Source organism: Typopeltis vanoorti, chromosome 20 (genome assembly GCF_054136105.1).
Source record: "Typopeltis vanoorti isolate ZY-2024b chromosome 20, IOZ_Tvanoo_1.0, whole genome shotgun sequence".
Classification (NCBI taxonomy): Eukaryota; Metazoa; Arthropoda; class Arachnida; order Uropygi; family Thelyphonidae; genus Typopeltis; species Typopeltis vanoorti.
This window is the reverse complement of record NC_143568.1, coordinates 37,103,305-37,129,424: the sequence shown is the minus strand read 5'-3', so window position 1 is coordinate 37,129,424 and position 26,120 is coordinate 37,103,305. Positions and strand designations below refer to the sequence as shown.

The 26,120-nt window shown below is 40.2% G+C and overlaps 1 protein-coding gene across 1 annotated transcript; it reads left to right on the top strand.

Annotated features, from left to right (window-relative positions):
- The first annotated feature begins 1,218 nt into the window (after positions 1–1,218).
- On the top strand, positions 1,219–18,497 carry LOC150095375 (uncharacterized). The gene is made up of 2 exons (XM_090410777.1): positions 1,219–1,820; positions 18,039–18,497. Exons 1-2 carry the CDS (start codon positions 1,490–1,492, stop codon positions 18,164–18,166), a joined length of 459 nt encoding a protein of 152 aa, XP_090266903.1. The 5' UTR covers positions 1,219–1,489; the 3' UTR covers positions 18,167–18,497.
- The last annotated feature ends 7,623 nt before the right edge of the window (positions 18,498–26,120 follow it).

Here is a 26,120-nt window from a genome sequence, read left to right as displayed (position 1 = left end):
CAGTTGACGGCTATGAGTCGCCGTTTCGTCGAAATGCGTGTATTCAACGGCCGTCCCGATTTCGGTACATCACCTTGCGGTAAGAAGAAAACGCGTTGAAGCGAGACATCGCAGGGAAGAGTAATTTCTTCACTTGAATATGACTTAATGCTGCGCAAGACGAGAAATTTCGACATTCACAGCTCGCAAACAAACTGAAGCGCTTTTAATAATTCATTGCATTCACAGAAAATATTTCGAACACTGAAAATTCGTCATGTTTTTGGGATTTCCCCCAACACCGTACTTGAATTTGTCATTGACTAGGAAAATTTTTCTTCCCACAACTTAATAGTTTGTACATGAAAATGCCAAAAAAAAAAAAAAAAATGAAAACGCTCTACAAGAGAACATTAAAATTCAGTATTAAAAGCGATAAAAAAAAATGAATCGCCAATATCAAGTTGGTGTAGAAATTGCACACCCGACATGTCAGCCCCCCCCCCCCCCGTTTTATATTGGGGTCCTGTGTGGTAAAGAACCAATTGATTGAGCAACTAAAGGTCTTCGTTCTGAGAAAAGAACACAACTTTCTCTTTCATTCCATCCACGGATTGAAAAAACGAAGTGGATTGGCAAAGTCTGTATAATAACAGAAAGGAATTGGGAAATATTCGAGCTCTTTCCCTTAATAACTGTTTCAGTTAATTTTTAAAACCTTTTAAAAATGAAGTGAAACTGTCTGATAACAATATTTTCAAAATTTTTGATTTCTTTTAAGAAAATCAATCGGAAAATTTCTTTCGGAGTGTGTATTCCAGGAAAAAAACAAACAAAAAAAACAAATTCGTTATATTTGTATATTTAATTGAGAATAAACAATTTTCGCGCTTATCTGATAACTGGTTAAAAACAAAATTAAAATTTCCACTTTTCAGCATAACGTAAACAGTTCCCATGGTTACGTGTTGCTCATTTCAATTAATCGACCATCATCAAACTCTCCTACAGTTAAACCTGCGATCTTATCTTACTAAGACGATCCTCCATTCCTTATTGATCGCTATCAACTCTGCCCTGTGGGGATAGTGAGAAGGGGGGGGGAGGTGCTGTGATTGTACTTCTCGGAGGACCCAACTTCGGAATTCCCGCGTAACGAGCTGCCTCCGTGTTCGCGTATGTGTACAGGCCAACGCCCATTCGCTGCTTCGGAGCAGCGTGGGGTGCGCTGTTCACGTAGCCGATAACGCCTCCCCTCCGCAGCTTTTGCGAGACATTTAAGTTCACAGCTGCCTTTCGGTTCCGTCAGTTCTCTCTCGCGCGCGTGTTCAGCGTTCAGTAAACCTTCGCCGAGTGAGCTTCTGTAGTGCCGTTAGTCGTCGCCGGCTACGCGCCACGTGTGCATCTGTCGAACGGAGAGAGAGAGAAGTCCCACCGACTCCATGGATACCGCACGGTGTCTCGTGCCGACTTGAGGGGACCGACATGAGACCCCCGCACACAGACAAGCATGAGTAGACAATGGATTGTCCTTTTAGTGTGGTTTACCTATCGCCTCGCGTGCTTCGTACACACGCATCCAGTGGACCAAGTAAAGCATCCCGTCGCCTCTGAGATGGATTTTGAACTGCAGTTCATCAAGCAGAGGATTCTGGCAGAACTGGGACTGTCCAGGATCCCCGACATGTCAAAGGTGAACACCTCTCGCGAGGAGATGCAGCGCGTGCTGGAGACTTATGAACGCATTGTAGAAGAAAGTGAACGAGAAGACCGAGAAGATGAGGATTGGGAAGAAGAAGAAGATCACGAGGTTCAGAGACTTTACAGCTACAGAGACTCAGGTAAGCCTCAATTCAATTCTTGTTGCTTTATTTCACGATGTTTTGCTCATAAATATGCTCCTCTGACACTCAATTTCACGATTACCATGACGACGAACACTTTTAGTAGTTAATTTCATTGTGAATGTTACCATGGCTACCTACAGTTACTCTATCCATCTTCATACTAACAATCGCAAGTGAGTGATGAGGGTTTTTATAGCCAGAAAGAATTCCCACGAGTGTTTTTTGCATGCATTGCTCGTTTCATTTTAAATGTCGCGTTCAACTCTTCCGAGTTCTAAAGTGCGTTAACGGACTTGTTTACTATCAAAACAAGCCCTTCAAGCATTCGACTACGATTTTCTATTTGCGCACAGTTGCGGAAGCTGTCCTGCGACTTGATACGATGAGACCAGTCCATCACGGGCACCCGTACACCCACGCCAGGATTGTTGGCATCGCAAAAATGTGCAGCATCGCACGTGGTTGACATTCTCGGACTGGTGTCGGAGCAACTGGTTTTTATGAAAGTGCACATAACAGCATCGCGCGGAGGTCGTTCGGAGACGTCGCAAAAGAACATTTCGAAGTGTTTATTCGAAGAAATATTTGGAGCAAAAAAAAAAAAAAAGTCCTCTAAAAGCTCTTAAATATAACCTCGCGGGGGTATGAAGGGAGTTAATTTTAACTTCGGGGAGGGACTACTCCGAAATATGCCAAAGAACTAAAAAATGCTGAGCCGAAACAGAAATTTTATGAACGCCAGCAAACGTGTTTGGGGGTTCGCATTCTAATTCTAGGCAACGTGTACACAAACACCACGATGTATACACTACCCCAGCAAAAGTTAGCGAATGAAGTCCAGAAATTTGCTCTCACATTAATCACAATGTTTCCGTATAGTCAAAAAAACCGATTTTTTTATTTTTATTTTCACTTAATTCTTCAATTCACCACGGTATAATTTCCTTAAGAAACAGTTGCAAAATTTTCCGTCAAGTGTTGCCACAAGTGCATTCAATTACAGACCAAGACCCACAGTCGGAGTCCCGAGCACTTTCGTCATAGCAGGCGACAGGAGCTCAATATTTGTCTTTTGTGTCGTAAGGCGGCTAAGAGTGATAAGGAAAGGTCGGGATGTTGCAACCTCACGATGGTTCCAATTCTCGGACTGCTTAAGAAGACGATCTTTTTAAAAACACACGCACTTCCCTTCGAGAATGCCGTCGCCAACAAACACCGTGACCTCCTCTTGACTATCCCAACAACCGTGCACTGACGTGTTCGGAATTTTACCCCAAAGGAATGTGAACACGTCAGTTTTTCCTTTTGAATGAATCCCCCCCTCCAAATAAAACAAGTCCCTCTACTTCATTTCCCGTACCGACTTGTAATTATTCCCCCCCTACCCCTAAACCTAGGTGATTCGTCTTTCCCTCCCTTCCAACCGCTTAGGTCACTTCTTCATTCGTTCTAGTCTCTTAAGTGCACCGAATCGCGCCCACACATCAGCCACCAAGGTAGCGCAACCAGCGGGCTTCGGGGGTCACGACCCTATCCCTTTATAACAAAGTAGTTACGGCTCTGTCGCTGGCGAGATTGTCTAGTCTTGTGACACCTCATCTCTCACCGTTATCCTCCGGAGACCGGTCTTGTGAACTATGACCGTTTTTCAGGTCAGTTACGGGTTGCTCTGCATCGTCTTCTTACCGATTGTCCCGTACGATAACGTCCGTTGCGATTTGAATTAAGACGCATCGTAGGAGAAGTTGAAACTCTGCTTACAGTGCGTTGGCATCTCCTCCCCTTTAACAATTAAGGGCGACTTCATCCCGCCTGCGCCAAGGAGGGACGGAGAGAGAGAGAGAGAGTGACAGAAGGGGTATTTTAAGACTGTGAGCGTTCGGTTACATCACCTTGTTTCATCAGGATTGGTAATCCTCGGCAATAGGGCACTCTGCGAACTAACGACCTTCGAGAAGTTCTAAATTCGTCGCCTTCCTCTTTATGAAACGCACAGATAAGATAAAAGTCGCGTGATGAAAGATCTCCTTGTTTGACGTACAGTGGGTGTGTTGCCCATGTTGACATCTGTATTCACGGGCTTTGTAGATGATTCTTTGAAAATTATTGTTGCTGGTTTGCTGGCAACGTCTGGCTGAGGGTATTTCTGGTGATCACGAGATCAGTATCTTCTCAAGCCAGAGCCGAATTTCGAATTAAAAAAGATTGCAGTCTGTGAATTTGAAATCAAAGTTAGTTACAAACACACAACCAACTAGGAAGAAAATCAGACGTGATGGACATTTTAAGACATGCAAGCAATGGTTGTGTTGTAGTACCGTTAGTGAAGAAATTGAAAAGTCCAGTAGCATCTACGATGGGATTAGCAATCAGTAGAAGCCACTGCAAGGAAGAGGAGTGGTGGAAAGTGTCCAGAGCATGTGTTCCTTGAGGAGGTGGAAGAAATAATTATAAGAGGGTGCATGCCAGTTGTACTGCATGATTAATCACAACTGGACTCCGATTGCAAATGACGTTAGGAGGCACAGTTGAACCGACGATGTTATTGTGAGGTCCTTCGTAATTGATCGTAGGGTTACGATCGTGCAAGTGGAACACACACACACACACACACACACACACACACACAGGGGCGGAATGACTAATGGGAGAATCACGACTTTGCCACGATCACCAAGATAAAAGTGTATGACAACTCGCACGTGAAGTCACGAATAGGTGACGTCGCGATGACATCACAATGGACACATTGTTGGTTTACAGGGGGCGCTGTGCGTATTCTTCAAGGTCTTTTCATTCCGACGGATCCAGGATCGCCGATTTCAGGGCTAATTAAATCGATCCCAAGAACAGCCATTGACGTACGCGCACCTGCTTGCAGTGGTAGTGAAAGGGGGATGCTCCGGACCACGTGCGAAGGATTTTACGTCACACACGCGTACAAAAAAAAAAAAAAGTGGGAATTCCACACATTCGCGTGGGGGTCAACACGCAACCGTACTCAGCCGGTTCTGTACAAAGAATGATCGATTCCCCCCCCCCCCCTTTAACTTCTCTCCCACCGGGTCAGTTCTTTCCTTGGCGTGTGTAGCTCCGTTCGGAGCGTGCGAACTGAATTATTCATGACCGCAAGTCACGCTGGGGATCGGGTCGAGAGGTTATTAGCAGATCGGAGTGGTTACGGACTAGAACTCGTTCCGATGCGATTTGGTTATCGACGAGAATTCTTCTGGTGCCGACAAAGTGAGGATTTCTTTTTCGGTGTTTCGTTCGCATACATCGACGCTCCCTCCTCTCTCTGAATGTGTCGCATTCCTCTCACGTAGGACCCACACTCCGCGGTTCTCAACGAGTTCTTCCTTCCCAAACAAGCATTGTCGTCCTAAATGGGCCAATTCTCATCCGACGACTTGTCCTATCACAGCTTGTCACTCGTTTTTTTTTTTTTATTTTGAAGTCAACTCTTAAAAGGTCTTCCTCTTTTTATTGCATTCCCCGACACGATAACCTTAGAATGAGGCATTATTATCGCTGTAAATGATTCGTTCTAACCGAAAAAAGTTTTTCTTTTCTTGACTTTACCAAGTCCATCTGGTCCCGTACATAACACCGACTGTTTATTTGGTAGAATTTTTATTAAATGGACCCACTTCGCTTTACAAATGAGGAGATTCGTTTTTTGTTCAACATAATCCTGAAAAAACGAATTACCTTCGTTACTAGGAGCAAATATTTTTTGCGTACTTTCTTACAATTGTAACTTATGTGACGTTGCTATGACAACTTCTCTAAGAACGAAGGTCATTGAAGTATCTTCATGTCACGAAATAAACCGATGTAAATCCAACCTTCTTGAATGTTTTATTCTCGATGGAGCTCATCTCAGGAGGAGGGGTGTCAGTTACGGGCGATGAGCGAGCTATCAATACTAAAAACGTCCTTACAGTATGACCAGTAATCAAAATCAGCATAATGTCGGAAACTCGGAATTTGAAGAAAACATTTCAGTGTCACAAAGCATTCCCAAGAAGGCTGGAGCATTCTTGGGTGTAAGATTTCTTGATGAAAATAGCAATAGCTACGCCTAATTTACGAGTTGTCTTCGTATTGAACTTGAGATCAACTACTCGCTTTCAAATAAGTTTTATCTCGAAGAAGGCTCCATTTTTTTTAATGTATTCCTTCCCCCGTAGGTTACTGCCAGTACATTATTGTAAGCGACAACTCACTGGAAGAAGAAAGGGTAGCTTGAACTGTCGTCTTTCTTTTGAGTGCAAAACGAGAAGCAGGAATTTTATCTCTTCGCTGACCTCATTCTTATTTTGACTTCGGTCACTTGAGGAATAAACTTAGAATTTCTTACGTCTAATTTTATCAAATTTTCTTACATAGAATTCCATTTCCAAAGAAATCCAATGGACATTTTTGATGTCGTTGGACCTGCGAGTTATTCCGCAAATGGAATGAATTGTGGTGACTCAATCTAAAAAAAACTCCAACATTCAGCCCGTTTTGTAAGATGAATCTGTCCACTTCGTCACTCTACCTGTCATGCAAACACTTGTAATACTTCCAAGAGCTTTATTTGAAATTACACATTCGAGTTCGGTAACCATATAGTGAGCAATGACCAAATCAAAGAGCATCTTAAGATATTCGCCTTTCCGAGAATGGTTGGCTTCTGCATATTCACACTCCCAGCTAACCATTTTGGTTTTCCGATCCGTTATGAACATTTTAAACAGAATAAAAAGAAGCCAACCGCGGTGATGGACCGATGGGTCACTATCAATGAGAATTTTGATTTTTTTTTTTTTTTAATACTTAAAAATCCACGTACACCAAGAGCGCTGTCCAGGCGTTTGTATTGATGGTTTCACTGACCCGAGTGGTTTCGAACTGGTTGGTTTTCTTCCGATACCACGAAAGAAACCTTAAGGGGACAAAACTCCCTCATTCAATACCAAAGCAATCCTATATCAGAGTTCTATGACGATGGATAGAGCCGTAGGCGCCATCTTCTATTTCTATTTTAGTTTACATTGCCGAAATAAAGTCGTATGGTCTTTTCTTTGATAACCTAAAACACTTATTTTTTTTTTTTGTACATTTTCATATTAATTTTTCTTGAACTGTATTTTCCCACAAATAATGAGAGCCGTAGCACGAAATTGACGTATCCATTTAACGTGTCTCAAGTTTACAAACAATCCTCGATACTTGAAGGGTAGTTGGGAAGCTCGTAATGTAATACCTACAATAGCGTATTTACAAAACATGTTTACGCCACAGTTTTGCATCCTGCTAATGTTGCGTTGACAGGAAAATCCATTCTTGTCTCCACTCGTGTAGCCAATCTTTGCCTTAACTCGGCCTTGAACGTTCGCTATTTTTCTTTTGTTGATTTCTTCAGAATCTTGTCCTTCGTCGTTTTCTTCCTAGTTGGATGATCGAATCTTCTCTCTCGGTAATTTTATTGCCAAATTATCGGTAGCCTCACTTTTCGTTGCACTTCCGCGTCGTACCCGCGCACGCTTCTCCCAACCCCCTTACGTCATTAGATGGATTACAAAATATTTTTAGGGATTTAATAAAAACATTTGCCAGTTAAGGTAAATATTAAATTTCACAACTGTTAAGCTAGTATTATTAATAACAGAGCTCCATTTTTTTTATATTAAACTCAGATAAGAGATGTACGCGATGAATAAAGCAAAGGAAAGAATTTGATAAGCTATTATCAATAGTAAGCAGAGCTGCTCTGGTTACTAAAACAGACCAGTCCAATAATCAGATATTAGGTTGTCATAGCAACCATTGAATTATGACGTAGAATACCACAATTAACTCGGACCTTAAACTATCAATGTCCCTAAAAGTAAACTTAATGAACTTTTGTTACACAACAAAGTGGCCTTTTTTGTCCAACCGGGGAAGAAGAGTATGGAGTGGCATCACGGCATCAATCGGTAAGCGGAAAAACGGGCTTTGTTTTCCCCAACAGAATTTGGAATATGCTTGTTATATTGGCTAAGTTCGTTCCATTTTCACCTTTGTTTATTAAAGACATTAAAAACAGCACCGCTTCTAGAGATGAATCCCCGTTTGAGTTTTGTTGCGTTCAGAACTGCAACGATAAAAGAAAATCAGATAAATTTCGTAGCGTAGTTCAATTCGGACGGAACCCATCTTCCAAGTGAGTATGTGCGTGCGCGCAAGTAGTTTCTATTATTATTTTTTTTAAAATATACTTCTCCAGAAAATCCCGCATCTTTCGATCATCTTCAGTCTAAAAGATTGTGCTAGTCGCGAGTTGAATACACTGCCATGCCTTACGGGCCGTTCTGAAACCTTATTTTGGTTATCTTGGAATCACAGTGGCATTACCATCCTGATAGACTTTCCACCTAAGAAAAAATGCTGACACTAAGAGTAACAGGCGTCCTTTTGAAGATGCATGTCGATAAGGAGTCACTGCAGAACACTCTAAACCGCAGCTTCTGGTTTACCATCGCTGAATGGTATGAACACTGATGGATATGGCTGGATCCACACTTGGATGTTCTTTTACCATTGTGTATTGGCAGTAATTTTGATCTCTTCGCCTTTCTGTCAGTCATTGTAACATTTTTAATCAAAGAGCTGGCTGTCCAGCGTCGTATGTACTAATTTACATCTTGACACCCGGTAATTTTGTCAAAATTACCGGGTGTCAAGAGGTTACCAAATGTAACTTCTATTCAATAATAGAGGTTACGTTTTTGTTTTGGCCTCAGTGATATCGAAGTATAGACAATATTCTAGAAGATATTTTAAATGCCTTTTTAATATTCTACGAGTCTGTCAAGATCGGAATCCATCTCAAAGGAATTTAGAACAAAGCACTGCAGCAGAGTGGAATTTCCAGATTTTTTTGACATTCTTTTGATATTGCGAGAAATATGAAACTGAAGACAGAGATGATTTGACTGCTAACGAAGCAGAAATGTTAAGTAGGCCCTCTTTCGTGGAATGGTAGATCTTGGGCAATGCTACTTGATAGAGAAGGTATTTGGAAAACGTGATTGTACTCTGAAATGATGTTCCTCAAGGCTAAAAGAAGGCATCCCCTTGTGAGCTCGTGTTTGAATAACGCATTGAAGTGTCACCATTTTTCACCGCTGTTGAAAAATGGTGACACTTCAACTGCTTTTCCGAACTGCTTTTGATAACCTTGTTGCTATCTTCCAACCCTCGTTATAACATCCGATTATAACGCAGATTAAACTCGTCTTAAGTGAGATTCTAAGTGAAGGGTAAAGCGCTTTTGCCCTCACGGCCCCGTTACTGAGGAATTCGGAACAAGAAACGAAAAACCATTCGATAAAAATCAAGAAATACAATTCGCGGAAAATAGAAACAAGTTGAAAGGGTTGCAAAGGAGGAAAGGGAAGTTGAAATTAAAAATTCGTTATATAAAGATAAGAGGACTGAAAGCGGTTTCGAAATAAATGACGATCGATTGTGAAAGAATCAGACTATCATGACTACGGTGCTTTGAATAAGCAATCCAGTTCAGGTCCACTTCAAGTTAAAATGTTGTCATGGCAACGTGTGACATCACTTTGGTAGTTACCTACAGTAAAACCGTGCAGAATTGTCGCTGTCGACCATTTATGGTCCTTGCTGCACTGCAGATAAATGCAAGGTTTTCTCACTGCATCCAAGACCCTTTGCAGGACTGTTGCGCTCCCACGCGGTAATAAAAGAAAATTATGATTTTTATGAAGGGCTGAATCTTGGTGAAACAAGCGAGTTTACTTGACGAACGATAATCAAGCGTTTTCATGTATCTGAGTTAAATATGATTAAACACCTTATGACTGCATCAATTAGATCTATAAAACCCCAAAGTTACTTTCACCGTAACCGATCCTTGGGGCACATACAAAAGAAGTGGCATGAGAGATTATTATGGTGGTATGCACTCAGACGAAGAGTGTCGAAATGATGTGACGGAAGTCTTTCGTATCCACTGGAATAATATCAACGGACACACTGCATTAACCCAGCTGATACCACAATACATGGCTGAAATTCTTGCATAACAGTACGAAAAAACAACCACACTGTCGTATTTCACACCAATGACAGTAACGTACCACCTGCGTACATCTCGACTGGCTTTGCGACGTTGAAAATATTAACCATACGCCACGCTGTTATTGGTCAGAATCGTGCAAAAGCAACTCTGGCTAGGCGGCGAGTTTTGTCTGTTAACTGCGTGGGTTCTTCGGCCATTGCTTCCATTTTTGGCATGGATAGGAACCTAAGTTTCTGAAAGCAATCCTTTCATCTCCTTATGAGCACCACCAAACTGGCTTTCATTTGACACTGGGGGGGGGTGTCTTTTCACACAAATGACAATCGTTTTGGGACTCATATACGTGCATCTGGATAGAGGAAGATATCGTCATACTACAGCCCATCTCTTGCTGTTATTTCTTTAGATATTTTGTACGGCGAGTCGTGAGTGTCAAATAGATGAAATAGATGGCGCAGTTCGAATGAACAAATTAAGGTGAATTGGTAACCACTTCTAGTTCAAGATACGTAACAGACCGCCGCTGTGAATCCATTCAGTAATCTGGCGCGAAGAGTTGGTTGCCAACTAGTGCTAAACATCGGATGACAAGGCTTGATGAAGGAATTTCCTAATCTTGTCGATCGGGTTTAGATCCGCCATGACAGATTACATATAGCAACCATGGATGTGTACGGAAATGTCCAGTGGTGATCCAGGTATGACATCGGATAGCGTGTGTACTTTCGTTTCCTTATTTAACAATATTTTAAAAATTTCTAGAGAGAGAGAGATTGAGGAACAATTTCAGTAGCTTTTATACGGAATGTATAAGTTGTTTCATATTTTGAACAAATTAAGGTTGAAATACCAAAACCTTTACGATATGGTTTCAAATAATTACAAGGACTGACCTCTGAATCTTGCTTGATCGAATTGTAAGAATCGGTAGTTAACTGGTCTTCACCCTTAGTTGCCACATAGATGAGCCAATGGCTGTCGATGATTTCAGAAATATACAGACAACTGTTGACCCTTCTGACCTGAATCCTAACACTTGTATTGTTGTCTGAAATAGTGTTTCTATGGTCGATGTTTCTGAGATGTCGGAGATAGGCTGAAAAAAAATCGAAAAGTTTCTCTATTCCACAATCAGAATCGAAACTGTCTTTCTTCAGGTGGTCTAGGATTATGGCACAAGAAACGTTTATAAGATTACACACGTATAAAAAGGAAAACTTAAAATTTCAATGGATGGAAAAATCTGGATCGTTTATTTTCGATCTCTATTTTAAAGTTATATTAATAAGTGGAAATCAAAGAAATATTGAAGTAATCAGTGAATTTATCAGTGCGTTCTTTGTGCAGGTTTTTTTACTGTAAAATCCAAGAATATCGTCGCTAGAAATTCTCTGAACGTGCAGTCTCAACTAAAAGTACAGCAGTAGACGAGTTAGTTTCTTGAGTGCCCGCTAGATGACACCACTGCAACATGTACAAAACTGATTCTCTAAGTGTAGATAGAATTTAATCTATTGAGTAATTTTGCAGTTTATTTCATATTTGTAACTCGAATGAGCAAGTAATATTGCAAAGAAAAACATTATCTTATAATACTTATATTGTCTCACTTAAGATTTGCACACTAACTAAACATGGCCAATTTTAAAAGAACAGTGCGTGCGTTCAAGTTCTGCTTCAAACTGGAAAAAATTCCACAGTAAACTTGCTTTCGGACAAAAAATGTTAAAAGTATTTTATTGGTTTCTCCAAACTCTAAAGTAAAAGGGAAATTCATTGGTGATACTTGAATGATGGGGAACCTCCACTGATAAGCATAACGCAGGAAATGTGTGATTCAAGGAACCCGTGCATGAAAACAGATTGATTGCCATTAACTAAAGAAACTACCGAAGTGACATACGGGATATTAGTTTCTCCACCACGGCAATACTCCCGCTCACTTTGCATTCTTCGTGGAGTAATTGTTGGACAAAAATGTCATGAAAGGTGTTCCGTATCCTCGTGACTCCTCTGATCTCTCATTTTACGACTTTTAAAACTGAAATACTGAAAAGGAAGCGTTGATGATCGTAACCGAAATATAATTACAAGCTTGTTTTATGATCTTTAACTCGATAAACTGTACTTAATCAATTTAATCTTGCAGCTGGCACACAACCTGATTGCAAAGCCAACTAGATTTCGTGTGGGTTGCGTGCCAACCACCAGCTTTAGTTGGTCGAGTTGGTTTCGTCATCAGAATTGACTCAATCGCACATCCTTCACCCAGGAATAGGAGGATGTTTCTTTTCCTTACAAATTTCTCCACGTATTTCGCATAAGATGCAGAGAAATTTGTAGGCACTTCAAACTGAGGATGACATTGACAGACTGGGGAAATCTGCTTTGCATGGGGGAGAAAGGATAGAAGAATCTCATTTTAATAATTCCAGGCTGTCTGCTTATGCATCTGTAGAACCATCGCTACAAAACGTCTCATGGGAAGGGTGAAGAATTTGTTCAAAAGATGAATAAAGATGAATTGACAGAAACCGATCGATGCTTCTAGTATTTTGGACTCCAGTATCCACTAGAATTAATTGTCCGCTAATATTCCTCATCCTACTAAGTCATGAATCCAAACACAACCAGGTGTCTTCTAAAGACTTCGGACCATGTCATTGATTCGATGGTTTCAATCGGTCGAACGGCTGCGCCAAACTAGTGAAACAAAGATGGGATTAGCTATAAATCCAAAGAATGGCTTTGGTTTGAATCCTGTTAACACACGAGAAACACTGGAATAGAATTTTAATCGAATTTTTTTAATAAGGAAAGTTCATCCTCCCCCTCTCCGTTTGACATACAAACCACAAAATTAGCAGACATCACAGGGGAATGCATCATTGCTTAAATTTTCTCGGTGAATACTACACAACACGCCGTATAATTCAAATTAGACGTATCCTCGCGGTTTCTTAATACCCGATGCATATTTAGTTTGTGGATTTCGATCTCTTGCATCGGTTCCCAAACCCCCCCCCCGAGGGTACGTTCTGAGTCGTTCAGGGGTACACGAAAAATAATCAGTAATGGCGGAAAAACAAGTAAAGTAAACAAATTACATTAAGGCACTGAACAAACCCTTTTTAAATCCATTTCTATAAATTGTACCCTTTGTATTTAAAAACAGCTATTTTAAAAACAAAGAGTACAATTTATTGAAATGGATTTAAAAGGGGTACACTAGTGGAAAAAGGTTGGGAACCACTGATCTATTGATTTAGACCTGGCGAAATACCAGCATGCTACTGTAAAGACGAATTCAAAGGGAAACTAATGTCCTTGGAAGCCATATTTGCCATGAAAATCTTCTTGTGTTTGACTTAAATTATCATAATAAGCAAAGGGACACGCATTTTTGTCCTGCTAGTAGATGTGTTGGTCTGTTGTGAAGTTAACGTTGTGTTATCTACTTAAAGTGGAAACGCAGGAATATTTCATTGATGGTCGCTCTCATTAAAGAATCAGAGGAAACTCAAGGGATCGTTTAGATCTCCTGATGTGCGAATTATAATTCTGCAGGTGCTGTTTCAGTTGTCCTGGTATTCCATGACGATTTCTAATGAACCTTTCCGCTGGTTGTTATCCTCTGTTTCCTGTCATCTTAGGCAGGAATAAGAATGTTCAGTTCCATGTTATTAATAAGCCTGTTAAGTAACAGAGCTGCTGAATCAATTGATTCATCCCCCCCCCCCACACACACTTCATTGAAGGAATGCCCATTGTCAATTGCTTAGTAATTTTCACGCTATTCCATCTCTTTATCTCCACTGTAGGTACTTGCCATAGCTTCCGTTCTTTGGGCGGATGCTTCGCTTAACAACAAGGAAATCATTAAGGATATCGGTCCACTCGTGATTTTATATTTTTTGGCTCTCATAGAGGAGAATATTTGTCAAATGAACGACAGAACATGTGCTTCGATTAGAATGGGCTTCTCAAGTGAAAAGGAGTTGGCCAATGTCACATAGAGGTGGCAAGAATTCTTCCTCTCGTCACAAACTAATTTTTCACTCCTCCCAAACAGCCTTCCTACTTGACTTCTAGATGAAATTGGACCGAAGCAAACTGAATGAATCTGTAACGGGTGAAAACTGTGGTTCTGAATGATTGGTTACTTGAGATGAATTGTTTAGCCAACTTTTATTTGGATAGAATGGAAATTTGTTTTATTGCGATGGCTGATGACAGCTTCCGTAGCTCATTCGGTCGAAACTGAATGAACTACGGAACTCGCTTCTTTGCAATCAAAGAAGCGAGTTCGAATCCCATCTAAGATGCAAAGAATCAGCTTTAACAGAGTTAGACGGATATTTCCACTCGGAAAGTCGGGTATTTCATCCGCGCAAAACGGACCAACTAGCCAGGAGAACACACGCTCACACACGTGTTTGGACATGACTAACTTCCTTATCGTTTAGTGATGCGAAAGATAATTTGGGCCGTTTATAGACCTGTAAGTCTCGCTGATGATTATTACTGTTGACAAGAAACTAGTTATATTTAGAGTTGTTTATTAGTAATGGCACTTATCTCCTTTCTCCGTATAAGACTATCGCATCTTAATTTTTTTTTTTTTTTTTTTTTTTTTTTTTTTTTTTTTTTACGGAACCGTTCATATTTATTACGATACTCTTTTCAACTAAAGACCATCTTCGATATATTGACAGTTATGTGAATGCGCATGTGTAGTCCAGTTCAAGTATTTACTTATGTGAACGGCAGACGAAATACTTGATCGGCTGTCGTGGTATTTTACTAATTGGATGTGAAATTTTATTTGTGGGCAAACAGCCAATCTCGTCTCCATTTAGTCGATCCTTTTGAATGAAGTTTTGTTTGCACTCGGGGAAATCTTAATGCTTGGAATTATCCACTGAAAGAAAGATGTCAACAGAGATATCCTGGTCAGGGTGGGTTCAAAACAAAGAGTTAAAAGGCTGGAGTGGGCGAGGCAGGGCCAACACGAACCAGTGGGATACTGTCCAAAATGACGTGCAGGAGACAATGAACACGAGGGGAAATTCCTCCCGATTTGTGAGAAATATTAGCGAGGCCTTGAAGTGAATTAATAGCGATTTCCTCCTCCTAGCGTGTGTGTGTGCGTGCGTGTTTTTCCTTATTTGCAGAAAGAAACAATCGCTAATCTCGTGGGAGGCTCGCTTCAAGGCTCCCCTGTTAACCACTAAGTTCGACTTCCGTCACGGGAGATCCGTGAGTTCCACTTGATGAGAAACTAATAGGACGAATCGTCTACGCACAGAACACACACATCAACAGGCTGTCGTGTCTGAGTTGAGACCGGCCATAACGCGTGCACGCTACTCCATGCAACCGACTCAACGTCAGAAATATAACGGCCAATTAGTCGGTAAATCCGGGAGTCGAATTTCGTTCACTACTTGCCACGCGTGAAACTTACCACATAACAATATCTCTCCCCCCCCCCCCCTCCTACTCTCACAAAACGAACGGTGAAAGGGACAGGAAATTTATTTTTTAAATTTTATTTCTTATAAGAGTTCAGATATGTAGCCTGTTTAATTTTTTTTTACACTTAGGGTAAAAATTGTGAAAAAAAATTGCTGGTTCATGCTCACATTATTGCAATTGATAGCGCGAGAGCATGCTGTTATTGTTGCGTGATGCTTCCGGATTTCACGTTGCCATAGAAACTCGATTTCTATGGCAACTGCTGAAATCATCATGACTTAAAGCGTTTTTACAAAAATAATTTCTCGCGAATCCCATTAATTTATACTTTCAAGCACAGCTGTGAACTCGTACTCTGAAATTGTCTTTCTTCATCGTGTTTAGTCTTGACGGGACGTTCTTAATTTATTGTATCAAAGATATTTTCAGTACATCTATTCTTAGGAGCTTACGGATTAGTTGCGACACTCGTGTAATTAACATCTTCCGAATACAGAAGATGTCATTCTGAGTAGAACATATTATGGCATCATTGACGTACGATGACGTAAGTTGCTGCAGTTTTCGATTGTCATCCTGTTTTTCATAACGTTTGGCGTGGGTGGTGTTCTGCACTGTCACTTAACTGTGCAAAAACAATGAGTCTAAGCTTTGTTGAATCCGGTTGGGAATATCCAGAGTAAGGGGGAGAAAGCTAATGATTAAAATTGTCAGAGGTTAGCACGGACTTCGTGTTTACCAAAAACGCTAATTTGGTGTCATCAAGCTGCAGTGAACGTAATTCGTCGATTTCACAATCGCCGATTTTGAGACAATCGCTTAATTATGAAACTCTTCATAATTCTAAAACTTTTCTTGCAGACGTAAGGCGTAAGATGCTAAAAGTCATGTTACGAGGGAAATATGTCTTCACATAATCATACTAAGATCATAATATAGCATTTTGTTTTGCACGATCTTTTTATTTTTTTTAATTACATGCCAGTTGTTTATCTGTATATATTTTTCGTTTTCTGTTCACCCTCATCTATAACCGATAATTTTTATGGAAGTGTTTTCACTTCTATATATGGAAATGCATCCATATATGGTAATTCGTATTTGGGAGCTATCCTTGTGCATAAGAAAAATGCATAATTATTGGATCCTTTATGACGTGTTATAAATTGTTGATTTCAAAATATCCAATTCCCACAACGATCGCAGTTGTGAGTTTTATTGCAGGTTTAACTACAAGTTAAGGTTAGCTTTTTTTTTTGTACTTAATATATAAAACTAATTTTTTTTTCGCTGTTATTTACAATGAGCGAAAGTTGCTTTGTGGATCGCACAATCATTCAGTGATTATCATGGGAAAAAAAAAAACAAAAAAACAATAGCCCCTCTTACAGTTCGAACCGACTGAAGCTATTTTATCAGGAAGGGGTTCTTAGCCAATTATATCCCGATCTCTGAAGACGACCCACATTTGTGAGAGCGCGGTATTTCCTGGGAGGAAAGTTGACCCACAAAGAAAACGACGCAGACTACCAAAAAATATCCCCTCAAGCCCCGCAGCTCGTTGATCAAAGGCTGTGCTTAAGTAGGGTCGAGATGCAGCCGTTGCTTGAACAAAAGACGCCCTAGTTGGACTGAGCGCATTCAAGAGTACATTAAATAATTACAGGGTAGTGATGTGATGTCATCGTAGCGATTATGCTGATCACGGCAAACGGGTCATGAATTTGCGGACAATGAATTTTTTCCCTTGGGATCATAAAAAAAAAAATGCAAACGTCTGGTTCATTTGGGAAGATTGGAATTCAGGGACTTTATCACGCATGCGTCAAAAGGTTTCGTCATCACTCAAGTTTCCCGCCATTTATTCAAATCTGTGTCTTTCCTCTCTTTTTTTTTTTATTTTTTATTTTTTAAAGATGCACTGCGAAGGTGAAAGTCATGTCATTTTCCGTATTTTCTTTGTGTAAAGCGACAGCTTCGGTGGCGAAATAAACCATACAAATACCATCCATTGCTCTCTGGCGAACAGATTTCATTGCGTACTGTATATCGTAGAATTTCCTCAACCTTAAGTTACCTCTAAGTAACTGACTGTTTCGATCGTTACAAGTAACGCCATCTAGTGATCAGAATATGAATACGGCATTGACCATTGAATAAGATATGGACCGGACGTTTGTTTATTATTGTCGTTTCCCATATGTAGAGATCAGAATGGAGGGATTTAGATGCGTTTTGCAAATCATCCAGGAATGACTTCCTCGTTTCAGATAGCGATGTTAGAAACGCGATACACACGCTACAATCGCAAATGCGTTATCAGCTGCCCGTCAAAGGACACGGAACCACATACACGTCGACTCTGGAATTATGGTCGATAGCAAGCTAACAACATCCGTTTTCGTGCTCCTTTCACTGATAACCGCATTCCATCTCATCTTCCTCTTTACGCGTTAGGCCTGATGATTTGTCACGACCAACTAACTCGGCTTCCTAGAAACAAACCCAATTTGCTACGCAGGGTGGCTGATTACTCTAATAATTCTTATAACTTCTTGAAAGGATTTTTTTAATGTTGTGCATTTATTCAAATAATCTTGTTTATGGGCTGTGAATAAATCAGTCAATTAAGTTGTCGTTCTCTCTTTCAGGATCACCTCTGCCGCAATTACAAACGCCGTTCAAGGAACGCGGACCATCCCCGACACTTGTTTTTCCCCTTGGACATCGTGGCTCACCACGGGAACAGAACGGCCGGACTAACCATCCAGTCCGCTAAGCTACGAGTGTACGTGAGACGACGGAGGAGCAGGAGGAGAAATCCCCAAACAAACGGCCAATCAGGTCGCATCGGAATCACCATCCGACTGTACCAAATCACCGAACCTCCGTCCCAAAGAGGGGGTGACGGGGAAGCTTCTAGTCGAAGAGCGAAATGTGGTGCCCGACCGGGACACGTGGGAGGTGTTCGACATTTCGCGAACTGTCAGTTCCTGGATCCAGAATTCGTCGCACAACCACGGACTTCGGCTGGAGTGCGATCGATGCGAGGCGGCCAATTACGTCTTCGTCGCGGGGCCCCCTCGAAGAAGGGCGAACGACGCGAGATTCGACCGTCGAGCCATGTTGGACGTTTCGGTTCTGGAATCCTCCTCACGGACTAAAAGGACGCTGGGGAGGGAGAAGTTCCGCGGCTCGAGACTCGAGTGCAACAAAAACACGAAAAGGAAGGTGTGCTGTCGGCAGTCGTTGAAGGTGTCGTTCAAGGAGATCGGCTGGGATTGGGTGGTGCAGCCCGTCGAGTTCGAAGCGTACTACTGCAAGGGGAAGTGTCGCTACAAGAACCTGAACTACGCCACCACGCACGCGCTCATCCAAGGAATTCTCAATCACCGAAAATTACGACGTGTGCCGAGGCCGTGCTGTGCACCAAAGAAACTGAAACCTCTGCACCTCATCTACTACAACGACAAGAACCCGCCGGAACTGGTCGTCACCGAACACAAAGGAATGATCGTCAAGGAGTGCGCATGCTCATGACACGAAGACTCCCCCTCCCCGCGAGTGCAGGACTGCTGTGATAGAATTACCTCAACACGCATGTAACATAGCAATGCAATAAATTAAATTTGAACCTTCTGCATTTGGTCTGTCTCTGTTTCACCCTACATTGAAATATTGCCAATTTTTTTTTAAACGAAGGTATGATTTTAATCCAAAATAAAATTTGTGTACCATTAAAGAAACAAGCAGTTTGGATAATCAACAATAAAAATGCGCATTTTGCAACCACATTCTTTGTATAGCGACGTCAGAGTGACGTCATCATCACAGCAATTGCACCTGGAGCTATTTTAGCTCGACGTACTGTATTGTTTGGTGTGATGTTTACAGCCGAAAGTGAGTACCTCGACAAATATTGATGAAACTTGCAAATATCAACCACATTATTTAATTTTCAAATGATTTCTTACGGTTCAAATCATAACTTAAGAGTTCATCCAGGTTACACAAAACCGTGAAATTACGGAACCAATAGATAGGCGATCATTATGTACGAATGCATATAGAAAAAAAATGGGAAAAACATTTTTATAGTACAGGTTTCGTATCTAAAGAACCTTTCTGATACAATTACATCGTAATTTTTAGGATATAGCACGTGCACCCCCCCCCCCCCTCTTACGAGTATCATTGCCTTGTGAAACGCTAGTAACTCTTTTCGCGAATTCATTCTACACATAAGAAATGTCCGCTGATCTCTTTTTTATACACCACAAAATGTGTATACGGGTAACGCTCGTAAAGCGCGGTACTTATACAACACGGTTCCGATATAACACCGTCTACAAATTGTAGTAACCCTTTATCTTTTCATTTATTTTTCACCGCGTGACTTAAAAATCAAATTTTATCTTCGTTAAATTTGCATCTGCCCGTATCGCGCATGTAGTTATAAGTAGCGAAGTTTAGGTGAAATATCCTTCAGCACGCATGTACGTCAATTGTAAACGAAGACAATTGAAATTGTCTTCGTTTTCTGCCAGGAAAGCGCATTAAAAATCATAAGTGTGTTGATCTTCTCAAGCTGAGCATTTCATTTTCTTCTGAGTTACATACAATATGTAATGCTTTTTTTATCTTAAAAAAAATTTCTATAGTAATGGCCACTTAGAGGGCTTTTGCGATATGGTTGAAAACGAAATCAGTGAATTGATGGGGAAATAGATTTCAATGAGGAGGAACTGGTACAATTGATAGATGACGTCGAACCAAATGGCGGGGAAAGTTCTGTCGGAGATTCTGATTGATGAAGCCGTTAAAAAAAATTCAGTTTAAAGAAATTAGCAGAAGGATTGGACTTGGCAAGAATGTTATCTTATTGATAATGATCTCTCAATGGAGCGCTCCGGAAAATTCACGAGACAATTGGATATTTGTTTAGTTCCGTATTATGAACTTAATAAAAAATTGCATCATAGTGGTAAGCAAGGTTTTATTACTGACTTCTTGATAACTAAACCAGCCGAAGTATGCAATGAGAATTATACAAATTGTGTCCAAGAGATTTCAAGTGATGACGACGTCCGGCCACTCGTAAATAAAGAACATCTACGGAATGTTCGTTTTGAAGACATAAGTGATGACGATTAAAACATGCACTTTAGTTTATTTTGCCTAAAACATTTATGCATCATGTGCAATGACGTTTGCGTACAATTTGTGATTTTTAAAAGTTTATATTATGTATTTGTTTTATAATTTATGTTTTCTTAACTTACATGAATTACTTGAATTAAATAAAAAATATATTTTTGTTGGATATGTCATTGTTTATATAATCTTAAAAAAAAAAAAAAAAAAAAAAAAAAACGATTTCGGAACCTAACCCTACTTTTTCTATATGATCTGAGTCTCGCATAACGCGATTTATATAACGTGGCATTTTTGTGGAACCTAACGGCCGCGTTATACGAGGGTTACATGGAATTGAAAAGTCGCATCCATTTCGTCGTAAAATCGAATTATCTTAGACTTTTGGGAGGAGAATGTACACTTGCTGAAGTGTATACTGGCAGTTGTACAATGCTGATATCAATGACATCGTAGCCTGAAGTTTTAGGATAATTATGACGCTTCTAATTCCTTTTCCGAAATGATATCCACTTATCTTTTCAAAGATAAGTAGATCTACCATTTCCTTAACGTATTGCAGTCAGCTTTGCTAAAATATAATGTGAAAATACTTGGAGATTGTCGCAAAATTCAAACGAATCTGTCAGTTGTATTTAAATCCTGTTCTACTGCCATCACTTACTGGAAGATTTTTTAAAGTTTACCAATTGTTTACAAACATCCTTTGTGCATTACTTCCCCTCTCATCTCTTAAGGGATTTTTTTTTCTTCCCTGCGCGACCGATCACTTATCATTCTTTGACTGATTTGCATATTACTATTACCCCGAATCTTATCTACTCTAGAGTTTAAAGGAAAAGAAATGCTGCTTTTGTCACGGAAATTTTACTACCGACCTTCGATCTCACCTCGCCACAGGTTGATGCCCCTTAGATTTCCTTCTAGGAAATTCTGATGTTTCATCCCTCCAAATCAGCCTAAGAACACACGCAATCAACAGCCATAACACAATGGCTTCTCTTTGGAGTGTAATTCCAAATACCCCCAATTCTTGTTCTTAACACTTCATTTATATTTATCAAATGTCTTTTTAATCCCAGTCTCCAGGAAGAGAATTTTCTATGGTAGAAGCGTTCTCTTCTTCCTAATAAGATTATTCATTTGCCTTCAGATTATCCTTTTTTGAATGCTCCGAGGCATGAGAAATCGTCCACTTCGTTCAGTGCCAAGCAAGTACGTCAAAAGTACTCTTAGTCTAAGTACTCAGTTTTATTGTTATTTAACTGCACGTCTCGTATTGTCATTTTCAACATTTCGAAACCAACTTCACGACTGTGTAAACACGGTACATCCCATACTTTGTTGAACTTCAATTCCAATCTTAATTCCACCTTTTCGCTTTCTTTGCAGGCTCGATGGCTTCCCTATCCTATTTTTGACCATCCTTGGAAGCATTTTAATATTCTTACATTTTTGCATTTTTTCAAAAAGATCTTTTCTTTTTTTGTATTTTTTTCCCCCTCTCCTATTCACTCATACGAAGCTGTTAACGACATGACGCTTCCGCTAATCAACCAATGCGCAGTCTTCGTGAACTCCTTTTATTTATGACATCTTTTGCGCATTACATCACTTTGTGTTTTGCAAACTGTTCGTTTTATTTTGTTTTTAATAATGGCAAGTGAAATAAAGCAAGGGTGCGTTGCTAGTGAAAATTAGACGCGTGAACCTCTTGCGTTACACACTAAGATTAAAATGATTCACTTGAGTGACGATGGCGTATCGAAAGCCGAGAACAGGCCTCGCCTAACTTATCTCGCACTACAGTTGTTAAAAACAGTACTACACGAGTTAATACTACAGTTATTCCCAAAAAAGTGTTCTCTTAAGCCCAACTATTCAGAATAACATTTGCGTATCGGATGAAATGTCATATTTATGTACGACTACTTAACATTATTCAATCATTACACCCACTACAAATGGAGGGAAAGGCAGCGATTCGCTATACGCGGTGGTCTGCAACCTAACGTGTCGTATGACCCGGGTATGCCCCTATATGTCTCGCAATAGCTAATTTTCTTTCAATCCAGAGGTAGTCTTTCTTCTTCGTTGTTACCATTGTCTACACGAAACATTCCTGTATCTTTTACATTCTGTCCATCTGCAAAATTTCTCAGTTTTGTATTAAAATCACCTTCGATGATATTGCTTCCGTTTAGTGCTCACAATATTTTGAGACTTCTCCGTAGGTGTCATCGTGAAAATTGGTTGACAAGGTCTCCGATTTGTCTTCTCTACCGCAGTGCTGTGCTGTATTCAGTTGTCTTCTAAACCTTGCATGCAAAAGGTCACTCAACGGCCATTCCGTGATCCTCTTTACCGAAGACACTGGTGGCTTGTATGCACGTGATGCTGACGATTACTGTTGACTATCACCAGAAATACCTTTAATAAATAATTTCTCGTGCGGTAATTTATTGATAGAAAACCCATTCTTCGACAAGGAGTAATCTATATTGATAATCTCAATTTGGATTGTTTTGAAGGAGAGAATTCTTATCTCTTTCCTTTATAAGATTTTTTAAGTTGATACGAACTCTTTACGAACATAATCAATTTAGTTTAATCCTTTATCCAAGTGTGAGCAAACAAAGTTTGCGCCTGAAAATATCTTCAGGACTGACCTTACCTCCTCAGTCCTGAAGATACTTCGATGTTTCAATGGCTTAAACTACTAATTTTTTTTTCTCCTTAAATTCTTCCTCATTATTCAGAATTACCCGATAAATCTTAAGCAAGAATCTACAAAATTCTTAAGATTTATCTGGTAATTCTGAGTGTTAACTGCTCTTTACTAAAGAACTCATTTACTTGAAGAAAATACTTAGTAACTTTCTTCTTTTATGCATGTTATCGATTTATTCTTAATGTATTCCTTAAGTATTTAAACCATTTCTCTGTCTTTTGTCTTCTTTCTTAGCTGCTCATCGACTCTTCTTACTCAACAGACTGTTTTCATTGTTTATTTTCAAGAGTCTTTTCTTAGAGTTTTTATAGAATCCTTAAAGTCCATTCGAAGTTCGTTCATTATCTCTTGTTCCTCTGCACTCGACGCATCCTCTCTGATTGACGGTAATGCTCATCTCCAGTAAAGCGATCTGATTTTTCATTCCTGCAATCTAACCCCCGTTCTATGACGCAGTGGTTGCAGTCCATCTGATACCGCATATAAGCGTCAATTTAACTGATAGCGCGACTAGCTATACCATTGAATATCTGCACCTATAACACGATTATCGACACGCCTTTTGTTCCACACCACTAATTTTCTTCCTGCTTTCATCGATGCTATCACTTGCTAGCCGGCTGCTATTTATAAAGGCCTGTAAGCAAGTTTTAAATCTTTCCAACTGAGTGAAACCTTAGAAACTAAACCTTATTTGTTGATATTCTACTCAATGATGTTTACTAATTGGGAAAAAATTAGCCGTGAGTTTCTTTTAACGTGTTCTTTGCATTAACCCGCAGTTTACTTGATGATATTAACCAATGCGAACAACTGAAAACATTTAGTTATATTTTCTCTGTCAGTCTTAAGATAAACACCGATGCGAGTGTCGGTCAAAACCTTGAGAGGTTCTGGGGGGGGGGGAGAAAACCACGTGCATATGGCAGGAACCGACCAAAAATAGACCATCGAACTCGCTCTAATTCCAATCGGATTTCGGATCAGGAGATGGACTGTCAGTTATGTCATACTCTCTCCCTTGATACTTCGGAAATCATCGGTAGCCTTGAGCTCAGTTATCAGTGACGGTTAATGGATAGAGCCTGCCTGAATATCGAACTTTCAAACACTTGGTTACGGCTAAAGGCGCTTGGACTACTCCCATTGAAAATAAAAGGTTAGATTTTTATTGCTGAGGCTCTGCTGAACTGGCCACCATCACTCTTTGCTTCCTTTCAAACATGCAAGAACACGAGCAACTGCTGGATAACATCGATTTACTGTCAACCAATCAACAATTACTAATATTTTTTAAAAAATTATATTATGATGAAATATTATTCCAGTTTTCGATTCAAACCTAGTTGTCTTACGTGGGAAAAAAAAAAGAAGTCTTTCCTCGCGCCAGTTGAGAAATTCAGATTCGGGATTTTCATTTAATGTTCATTTATATATATATATATATATATAAATATGGGCCTCGAAGTACTAACAGCTTTCCGGCAACTACTCATTGGTATTTTTGTTTGTTTCATCTCCTCTATTTCTAACATCAAAGCCATTATTTTTTATGAGAGATTTTTATCCGGCAGTACTCTGACTTCCTATATTATTAGATAATAAATTAATTTTCTTCTTTATTCCAAACGTATATAAACCCATTTGCGCAGGATAACTTTTATCAACTGTGACGTAACAATGGCCATCGTTTAGTACAATATCGAAGTTTTAAATATAACATATCACTGAAAGGAATAGCACATGTCTGTAATAAATTGTTCGCTGGTAGCGACATCTATCGACGCGTTTTCTAGTGCACGGTAACAAAAATAGTAGCAGCTCTTGTGGGTTTGTATGTATTCATATTGACATGATTCCTACGGACATGGTTTACTAACGCCACCGCATTCTATTTTAGTTTTTCTTTCTTTTTGACTTTTTCTAGAAAAGTAAACAAGTTCGTAGTGCGAGAAGTGTGTTCGGATCCGGTTCAGTGACACTATATTCTCCTTCATTCTTTCTCTCCCTCTCTGCACGTTCCGTAATCCTGAAATGACTCATTCACGCGGATATAAACAGCGATGCTGCCAGCAAATTATTTTTTCCCCCCGACTAATTGATGTTCAGGTTAACAATGTCATCACGAAAATCGTGTATTTTCTCGATACAAAATCTCGACACAAAAAAAGAGATTACGTATAAGGCATAGTTTCGCAATTGGCTGGTAGATGGCGCCACTAACAAACACTCGGTGTACTGTTATGATAGTCGCTGCTCTAATAAAACAGATTTATTTATAAGTTGTTCGCTTCATAGAGAAAGGTTTGTGCATGTTTTAAATTAGATTTCTGCATTGTGTAGGAAAGAATGTTTTAGTGGAGCAGTTTATCTAAGATTACATAAGATATGCTTAAGTGCTGTAATGGGATCTAGAAATGAGGATTTGCGTCATATCACGGCTTGCAGGTGATCATAACTCGAAACGCTTCCTTAATTGGTGTGGTGGTACCCTGGAATGGCAGCCACGATCGTGATCCGGTTGAGACGCCATTGTCCCTGCGGACCACCTGCTCGCGCGCTTTCAGAGGCTCCTTTCGCTATCACGACACGGGTGCTTACTTAGTTAAGCAGGCGGCGTGACTTTGATAGAGCGCTTGAGTCGCTTCCTACTCATCTGTGTCCGTTGCAGTCTTGGCGGGGTCCCCGGGAAGAGGCCGCTTGACTGATCAAGTGCAAAAGTACTGCTGAAGCGTGCGTTGATGCCGATCGGATGGGGAACTCGAGTGATCAGAGTGGGGAAAAGTGATCGATTCGCAAAGGTGGATGCACTGATTGTTGGTGGTGACGTCATAATTGGGTCATGTTT